The sequence below is a fragment of the Lagopus leucura genome, unplaced genomic scaffold, assembly GCF_019238085.1.
Source record: "Lagopus leucura isolate 7727_CA_CO unplaced genomic scaffold, USGS_WTPT01 Super-Scaffold_100022, whole genome shotgun sequence".
In the NCBI taxonomy this organism is placed as follows: Eukaryota; Metazoa; Chordata; class Aves; order Galliformes; family Phasianidae; genus Lagopus; species Lagopus leucura.
The window spans coordinates 3579011-3588031 of NW_024962275.1; the positions used below are offsets into that span (position 1 = coordinate 3579011).

General features: G+C 45.1%; 2 protein-coding genes across 3 annotated transcripts; both read left to right on the top strand.

Annotated features, from left to right (window-relative positions):
- The first annotated feature begins 6 nt into the window (after window positions 1-6).
- MED22 (mediator complex subunit 22) lies at window positions 7-5922 on the top strand. 2 transcript variants are annotated; one of them, XM_042879299.1, is made up of 4 exons: window positions 7-186; window positions 390-470; window positions 811-1019; window positions 4594-5922. In XM_042879299.1, the coding sequence occupies exons 1-4, from the start codon at window positions 64-66 to the stop codon at window positions 4784-4786; spliced, it is 606 nt and encodes a 201-aa protein (XP_042735233.1). In that variant the 5' UTR covers window positions 7-63; the 3' UTR covers window positions 4787-5922. The 2 variants fall into 2 exon arrangements, with proteins under 2 accessions (XP_042735233.1, XP_042735232.1); XM_042879298.1 differs by having other exon boundaries at window positions 8-186; window positions 4588-5922.
- Window positions 5923-6326: 404 nt separating this feature from the next.
- On the top strand, window positions 6327-9019 carry SURF6 (surfeit 6). The gene is made up of 4 exons (XM_042879059.1): window positions 6327-6492; window positions 6846-7061; window positions 7653-7744; window positions 8161-9019. The coding sequence occupies exons 1-4, from the start codon at window positions 6399-6401 to the stop codon at window positions 8827-8829; spliced, it is 1071 nt and encodes a 356-aa protein (XP_042734993.1). The 5' UTR covers window positions 6327-6398; the 3' UTR covers window positions 8830-9019.
- Window positions 9020-9021: the final 2 nt, after the last annotated feature.

Sequence of the window (9021 nt, forward strand, 5' to 3'; positions counted from 1 at the left end):
GAGGCGGTAGGAAGGGAGGAGGCGGTAGGAAGGGAGGAGGCGGTAGGAAGGGAGGAGGCGGTCATGGCGCAGCAGCGAGTGCTGCCGCAGAGTAAAGAGACCCTGCTGCAGTCCTACAACAAGCGCCTCAAGGATGATGTCAAATCCATTATGGATAACTTCACCGAGATCATTAAGACCGCTAAGGTGAGTCAGGGGCGCGGAGGGAGCACCGAAAGGCCTGATGGTAGGGTGTGGACAGCAGAGTCCTGTGGGCATCGTGAAGCTGAGCGATTAGGCTTAAAGCCTAGGGATTATTGGCATAGAAAGAAATGAAATGCGTTGTGATGCAGCAGCTGTGTGTCAGCGTTTGTGTTTATAAAGATGAATTTATACGTTTTTGTCTTTAGATTGAGGATGAAACTCAAGTCTCTCGAGCAACCCAGAGTGAACAAGATAACTATGAGATGCATGTCAGAGCTGCAAACATTGTGAGTAGTGCTTTCATGTTCACTTCATTAGGGACGCATCGTTCAGGAGCTGTTTGGTTTGTTATTGTATGTAGACAAGCCTTTATAGCACTCAGGAGGGCTGCTGCCAAAAGAGTGACCTGATATTTGGGGCAGTGGTGTGGTGAATCCTTTCTGTGGGGCAAAGCTTGCTTGCCTGTGTTGTCAGCTACCGGCTTCTGTTGGAACTCTCACCTGCTGGGGGAGCTCCTGTGTAGTCAGGGATTGAGCAGGAGGAGCAGCTTGTGGTCCTTGTATTACAACTGGCATAAAGTCCTGTTTAAAGATATTTACTGTCTGTGATTTTTCTTCCTTTTACAAGGTTCGAGCTGGTGAGTCCTTGATGAAACTGGTGTCTGACCTGAAGCAGTTCTTGATCCTCAATGATTTCCCCTCTGTAAATGAGGCCATCAACCAGCGCAACCAGCAGCTGAGAAGCTTGCAGGAGGAATGTGACAAGAAGTTGATTGCGCTACGGGATGAGATCTCCATTGACCTGTATGAGCTAGAAGAAGAATATTACTCTTCCAGGTACAAATAGGGCAGTGGACTTCTGTCTAATGACACCAGCCCTTCTGGGGCAGTTAGTCCAAACAAACAAATAGTGCTTATAGCATAGGTCTTGAGACTGTTCCCAACAAAATTCCATTTCTGTTCCTAATTTGGTCAAACTTTTTAAAGTTTAAAACAACTGCCTCTTTCTTGCAGATATCCTGCAGGGTAGAAGTGTCATGTTGGAAGAAGCATTCTGAGCATCCAGCTCTAGGTGCCTGCCTTAGTTGGCTAGAGGTGACAGATGATGACAAAGGAAACCTAAGCAAATTATTGCAGAAGATCAGTTTCCTTAGGGGGTGGTATCCTTCTGGAGGAGTCTCTATCTCTCTCTAGAAGAACTAGCTTGCTGAGCTGGGTGCTGATCTTAAATGAGATGCTGATGTTCCATGTCCTTGTTGCAAGTTCTTTCACAAGTGACCTGCTCACACAGTGTGCCTTTTACCTTGTAGTCCACTGCCCCAGTTGCCTGGTGTCTTTTTGAGGTGAACATCTGAAATGAGCAGAGATGACATGCTCAGTTTCATTTAATTATGAAGTATTGTGATAGGATTTTTTATGAAAGATTTATTAGTGATTTGCTTGAGGAATTTTTAAGATTTTAAAAAGACTTTTGCATAGGAAACAGGCTTTAGATAATTCAGACACTTTATTTTTTTTATTTTTTTTTTGTCATGCACTCCAGCACTTCTAATTGATTATGCAGTAAATGAAAGCAGGATAAAATAACTGAGACTCAGATTATTTTGGTTGCACTGTCCAAACTAAGTGAAGCCAGTGCAATAAAGGAGTGAATTCTAAACAAAAGCTCATCTTTTCAAAATCTTACTAAAAATTCTTGTGACCAGGTTTTCCACTTTTGTCTCTCCTCTCTTTCTAAACATTCGGAGTGTCTGTAGCTCCAGATAAGTCAATTAAAACAATAATTGCACACTATACTTGGCAGTTAGGCCATTGTTTATGGGTAATGTATTTTAAGAGTAGTCTTTTAAAGAGTTCTTAAAGACTTAAGGTACTGATCTGACATAGCTTAGAACCAGCTATGTTGTTTTAAGAAAATATAGAAGTTTAGAGTTGTCTTTCCAGCTTTACTTAGTTTTTTTAGGGAGCTGTGGCAAGGGATCCTAGAAGTGCCTCAGAGAAAAGTGATGATCACAGACCTCAGCACCACTCCTGGCCTTAGCAGGTCAGGGATGTATCCACTGCACAGACTGCAGCGTGCCAGAAGCTGCATCCAGAATGGCAGTGTGGAGTGAAGTGCCTCGTGAGTGCCAGAGGTGCTGCTCTCACACTGAGGCTGCCATGGCCGTGTCTCAGTGGTTTTCTGTTCTGAGCTGAGGAGTTCAGACCACGCTGGCATGGTCTCTTCACCTGACTGGCGCTGCATCCACCTGAAGCAATCTTTCACAGCAGAACTGACGTTAAGCACAAACAGCTTTCTTTCCTGACACCTAAAGTGGATCTGCCTTTGTTTTCAATCTTGTGAGGGTGATCATGAGATGAGGAGACTTGGCTTGTCTACAGAGCTATGATCCTTCTATTGAAACCTCACACCATGTAGCACTTAACCATTGCTTTTAGCACTTAACTACTTTCCTGTGCTATTTCCTGTCTTTTTCTGCACCAAAGAATTTATGTGTGTAAATACAGAAATGGTGATTTATTGAGAGTCCTTTTATAATTAGAATATTACGATATTTTAAATGAAATTTTATTGCCTAATGTGGGGAAAGGGTTTCTGTTATGTCACATAGCCTTAGAGTGTTGATCGTGGTTAACTGGTGATGAATGCAAAAGCTAATTTGCCCACAAGTGGGCATTCTGTGCTGACCTGGGAGCCTGGTTGGGTTTCCTCTCTGTACCCTATTACTTCCCTGTGAGCTTAATCCCACAGGATTTATAAAGAGTCCTGTGAGGCCACGATGTTGGTTCCATACAGCCATCCTGCCAAACAGTTCTCTGATGCCCCAGATTCCCCAAAGGTCGCTGGTGACTTTATTTGAGGTTGTCAGGTTGTCCCTCCGGGGAAGGCTGTAGAAAAGTGAGCTCCCTGGAGCAGCGTACCTGCAGGTGCTGCAGAGTTGTAGGCTGCCCCACGCTTCCTTTCTTCCTGTGTGTTGTTCCCAAGAGCTGTAGAAGGACTGTAAAAGGGAGTGTCTTGTGCAGCAATTGCCACCACCATGGGTCCATGAAACTAAAGCTGAGTGGGAATCTTCTCTTTCAATTTCTGTTCGAGTATTTTCCTAGAGCTGCTTCTCTGTGCACAGAAATTGCTGTGCTCCCTGAGGGGAGTAGAGAAGTCCCTTCTGCACACTAAGAAACCTTCACTCAAAGGACAGAGCAGAAGGTTGAGTGGTAGTGCCTTACCACTTCTGGTACGAAGCCAACTGGGTGATGCTGTCAGAAAACACTACAGATATTTGGTGCTTGCAACTGGCGCTTTGTGTGTTTATTCTGCAAAGCAGTAACCCCCCAAGTCCAGCTTGCCTTTCCTCATTCTAAACCCCAAACTTGTATTTATGTTCCGTTGCTCCCTCCTCTGAGATCACAGGAGCTGTCTTTGAGTGTGGACTTAAATCTCAGCATTTCATGTTTGTGCAATTTGAAGTGTCTCGTATTTCTGCACTTAAAGTACTTTGCAATGCAACTATTCAAGTCCATACGTAAAAAAAAAAAGTAAATAAAGTTGCAACAACAAAATCATTTGACCCACTGGGTTTGTTTTACTCCAATCACAAGCTGCTTTTTGCTCCAGCACTCACTTTGTCTTGGGGGTCTCTCTCGTGTGTGCAGCTCCTTCCTCTCTTTGGAATTTGTTCTGTTTTTGTTCCAGTTTCTTCCAATGCTTTCCTTTTTAGTTTTTGCCCTTCCACATTGTGTTTTCCTCAGACCACAGTCAAGACTTAGACAGCTGTTTACTTTCCCACACTGCTGTATCATCTCATACTATAGTCTGGAGTCCAATCCAGTAAGCTGCTTTTGTGAGGACTGTGGTACTGCTGAAACCTGTAGAAGCTGTCAATGCTTCAGAGGCTGGGGATTTTCAAAAGAAGACCAGGGCCTTCTGTGGGACACTTTAGTGAGGTGGTAAGGGTGTAAATAGACTTAAATTTAGAGCACGATTTGTATTTGTTTTACCCTCACATAGGCTGTTATGTGACTCCTAGTGAAATGATCTGTGCCTCACTCAGACTAGTAGAACTCCTGTCTTTGGGGTGCCAGAACCTCAGCCCAGATCTATCTATGGACTGGTAGTGTCTGGATTAGAGCTGAGACTCTTTCAGTTTGTAGCAGCAGCTTTGTCTTTGAAATTTCCCTGATCCTTACTAAGCCTTTAAGATTCAACACCAGCCTTCATAGGGTATTTTGGGAAAAAACAGTGTCACAAGACTTGGGATGTGAACGCAGGCCTTATATCCATGAACATTTTTTTTTCCATTTTCTTAATGCTTTGCTTCTGTCTTGCTTTTCTCCCTCTCCTCTTTCCTTCCTCTCCTTTATCATTGTACTTGCTGCCTCTCCTTACTGTTTTTTTTGTTCTGGAAAGCTACAGTCTATGTGACAGCAATGATCTACCACTGTGCGAAGCCTACTGGAGGGAAGACTTTGACACGCTGTCTCCTGAAAGCCTCTCCATGCCTCTGACAACTGCCACAGCAGAGCAGAGTGTTGCTACCTCTCAGAGCTCAACCCCATCACACCCCCACGTGAACGGGCATGGGGCAGGCCCGACAGACCACTCCTGAAGAGGATTCTCTGCTGCTGGACACATTCCTCCTGGTGGCACTGAAGAAGTCTTCCACCTGCTGTGCTGAGCAAGCATCTCCCCATCGGGACAATGCACTGGAGCTGTATTTGCAGGTTTCTGCTCACTGGATAGCCACAGTGCTTTCTCCATGCCTGGGACATTGCCATGAGTATTCCTCTCACTTAAAGTGATAAGTGAATACAAAGCTGATTATTCTAACAACTTAGAGGTAAGTTTGGTTTTCCATGACAGTTACATGTGGAGTTGAGTAGAAAACTAGTGTTTGTTTCCATTTGAATTTCACAATAAGTATATTGTGGAGTGCTGGTAGTTGAATTTGGTTGGTTTAGAAAACTTGAGCCAAATCTGAGGATAGTAACTGTTCTGGGCCTCTTTACTCAATTTCTTACGTTTAGTGATGTTCTGGCTGCTTTAAAGCTTTCTCAGGATGCCATCAGACAGCCTGTAACACTTAAGTAGGAATCCTGCAGTATTTTTCACTCAGTATTCTTCACTGTCAAGTGCTTCACAAACTTGAACTTTTTGCTGTGAATCTTTTAAGAGGAAGCTCTCCAGGAGACCTGTATTGAAAAGCAGTGTTATTCCTTTTGGGAAGCAGAAGGCAAACAGAATCAGACTGAGGTGTTAATAATGTGACTTGCTGAAGGCTACGGATAGAAGCATGAGCACACTTTGATTAGGCTGATTCCAATGGTTACACAAAGCTTTCTATTAACATAGCTTGAACTAATGTTTATATTCTTGAACAGCTTCATCTAATGAAATTTTGGACAACTTAGGTGTGTGGAACAGAGGGGGTTGCTCAGTTTCCTTCCAAATAATCTTGGTGCTGTGTCTGCAGCTGTTGGGCAGCGTGGTTTTTCTGCCCTTTATCTCTGCAGTTGTTCTGAGTTGACCCTAAGAGCGCATTGTAGGGAATAGAGTTGGGCTGAAATGTGGCTATGGCAGCTGTATTACCAACAGACAGTTCAGTAGAGCTTCCCCAGCATTCTGCCGTAATGTCTTGTTTGTGAGAATGTGAGTTTGGTGTACTTTCTGTTCTACTTTCCTTCCATTCCATTATTTTTTTCCTTTTTGTAATTAGGTGGTTTAATAAATAACTCTTTAATATCACTGAATTGTGTGGTTTTTAGCTGCAACTTTTTCTGACAGCGTGAAGCACAAATGGGTGCTAGGATGAGCGTTCCTGTATGGCCTGAAGAAAATCGCCACTCTTGCAGTTTGTGCTGTACATGCTCTCCTATTCACCCTGCAAAGCATCATAAACCTGGAACAGCACCAAAGCTTCTGGGAGAGCAGCTGTCTGGGAAGCACCCGTAGCGTTTCCCCAAACTGAGGGCTGCGGCTCCCCAAGCCTACAGGCAGACGGGGGAGCCGGGTTGGGCGGCCTTCCGCAAGCAGCGGGACGGCAGCAGCAAGATGGCGGCCCTGCGCTGAGGCTTCGCGCCTCGTCGCGCGGATATGACGTCACTTCCGGTGAAGCGTTAATTACTTCCGGTTCGCTCACATTACTTCCGGTGCTGTGCGCGGCGGTTGGGCTCCTTCCGTCGCCGCGCTTCTCTCGGGGCCGCCCGCTGCGAGTAGCGGCGATGTCCAGCCTGGCCGCTCAGGACGCCTACCTGCAAGGCTTGGCGAGGAAGGTCTGCGCGCAGAACGCCCCGGAATCGCGGAAGAGGAAGTTCGGTAAGGCTGCGACTCTCTCCTGTGTGGGAACGTGGGCCTGCGGCGTGTCTGCCTCCGCCGGGTGATGGTGTGTGTTGGTTTGTGGTGGTTTTAAGCAAAACCTGTGATACGGGGTTTCTTCGCTCGAAGTTAGCGTTCTCATCCATCCTTACACGTGTGAGGATGGCACGCAAGTGAATGCGGTTATTGCTAAAATGGCTGAGCACGTCTGGCTCTGCTTGGATAACTCTTCAAGGTTCTTAAGCACCACTACGATGTTGTGCAGCGTGGTTGTACCTCAGTACTCTGCTGTACCTGGATGTTATTGATGGGGGCGATGTCCTGGTTTGTATATTTTTTCCTTTGCCTCCTAGTATTGAAGCCAGGCCAGCCAGATGATGCTGGCAGGCAGCTCAAGAAAAAGAAGAGAAGGAAGTCCAGGAAGCAAGCTGAGAAGACAAATTCTCCTGCAGTTAAACAAGAGGTGTCTAACACTAATAAACTTGCTCCAGGACAGAAAGCAGCCCCACAGGCCAAGAAATCACCTCCAGTGGGTGTTAAGCAGAACAAAAATGAGAATTCTGTTACGGGTAAGAATAGCAGAATTGTCTGTGGTTAAAGTGAGCTGAGGCGGCCACATTTCAGCTGGTTCACATGCCTATCGTTTGGAAACCATTTAAGAAATCCAGTTCAATTGAAAACACTTGAGTTTATTCCATGTACATAAGTATGCAGTGTGACCGCTGGGGGGCTCTCTAGAAGTATGAGCACTTCATATGAATTGCTGTTTTTGTTTTTGTTTTTTTAATGGGTTTTATTTCATGAGTGCATATATGTCATGTCCTCTTTTCATTATAAATAAGGAAACTCTGATCACAAGCTGAGTGGAAAGATGTATTTGGCATCTTTGTTTCCATTGGTGTTTACCCCCTTTTTGTTTGGGAACTACAGGGCATATCACAGGCCACCCTGGGCTGGCAGTGGTTGAATGATGATGTGGATAGAAAAAGGAGAATTCTGAAGAAACCAACAAAAATAGAAGCTCTTGAGTTCTTTAGAATTTCGTTTCATCCTTTCGTAACACCTAAAGAACTCTCATAGCTTTTCCCATAGCTATAGAAAATTCTTCAGTGTAGCTAGTGCTGTATTTTAAGTATTTTTCTTTTCTTCCTCATTTTCAGGTGCCAAAAGTGAACTTGGTTCCACTTCTTTCTCTGCAATAAATCTCTTGCGTCAGAGACTTCATGAGAAGATTAAAGAAGCTTCTGGGCGGGTATGAGAACCCCATGTACCCTACTGTGCATGTGGGTATGGTGTGAATCATCCCTAAGTCACCACATGCCTTGGGAGCTGTGATGTTCCAAGGTTTAGGGCTGGAGATAATTCCATTCCCTAAGGAATAACAAGGAATCCTGTTTATTTTCTGGGGTCCAGAAAAATGCATGTGAAAAGGTAGGGGCTGGAGGAGTGCAGAAAAGGCACTGGAAATCTGCAAGGGGAGTGTAAGTACAGGATTCTCGGTGAGAGTGAAAGGCTTGAAGTGCATTTACCATCTGCATTTGGTGTCTGAAAGCTGAGCTGGTTGCTTCTTAAATACTTCATTTCTAGGGAAAAGTTTGAAATCAGGACCTTAAGCACATCCCACTTTTATCTCTGTGTTATCTCCTGATTCATATCTGCCCTTTTTAGGATGATACCAAAGAATTGCCTCCTTCAGTCCTGGAGAAGAGGCGGCGAAGAAAGTATGAAAAAGAGAGAAAGAAGCGCAAAAGAAAGGAGTTGAAGATGAAGGCAAAAGCAGTGAAGGAAGAAACTGAGGAGGTACCTATAGAGCCACAAAGCAAAAAGGAAGAGAGCAAAGCTGAGATTGTCTTCAACAGGATCAAAGTGCATGAAGAGAATGAGCTGAACAAGATCCAGAAGAAGAAAGAGAAGAGGAAAGGAGTGAAGGGGAAAATCACTCCTCTGACAGGTAGGAATTACAAGCAGCTGCTGAGCAGGCTGGAGATGCGGAAGAATAAGCTGGAGGAGCTCAAGGAAAAGGACCAGAAGAAAGCTCAGGATCTGGAGATGAAAATGAAATGGACAAACGTTCTGTATAAGGCAGAAGGTGTGAAGATCCATGACGATGAGGAGCGCCTGAAGGAGGCTCTGAAGCGCAAAGAGAAGCGGAAAGCACAGCGCCAAAAGCAGTGGGAGAAGAGAACAGAAAAAGTGGTAGAAAGGATGCAGCAGCGGCAGGAGAAGCGCCGCAAGAACATTCAGAAGAAGAAGAAGGAGAAAATTGAGCAGAAAAAAGCCAAGGCCCGGAAGAAAGGTCGTGTTCTGCCAGAGGACTTGAAAAAAGCTGGCTTGTAGTGGCCCAGGAGGCAGCTGGACTTGTGTCCTGGCCGTGTAAGCTGCAGTTAAAGGCAGCTGATGGGATTCTTGTGGCAGTCTTTAATGGGGCTATTCCAGCACATCAGCTTGCAGCTGTCCCAGCCTGGAATTGAGGTCTGGGGGTGTCACTGTCACCTCTCCCCAAGTCAATAATAAAAAAAAAAAACAACC

Bases quoted from the DNA above. Each gene is read 5' to 3' on its own strand.
- MED22 (XM_042879298.1), top strand. From the start codon at position 64: ATGGCGCAGCAGCGAGTGCTGCCGCAGAGTAAAGAGACCCTGCTGCAG. The intron at 187-389 runs GTGAGTCAGGGG...TTTTGTCTTTAG, and splicing joins AGATCATTAAGACCGCTAAG to ATTGAGGATGAAACTCAAGT. The intron at 1,020-4,587 runs GTACAAATAGGG...TGTTCTGGAAAG, and splicing joins GAAGAATATTACTCTTCCAG to CTACAGTCTATGTGACAGCA.
- SURF6 (XM_042879059.1), top strand. From the start codon at position 6,399: ATGTCCAGCCTGGCCGCTCAGGACGCCTACCTGCAAGGCTTGGCGAGG. The intron at 7,062-7,652 runs GTAAGAATAGCA...CCTCATTTTCAG, and splicing joins AAATGAGAATTCTGTTACGG to GTGCCAAAAGTGAACTTGGT. The intron at 7,745-8,160 runs GTATGAGAACCC...TGCCCTTTTTAG, and splicing joins TTAAAGAAGCTTCTGGGCGG to GATGATACCAAAGAATTGCC.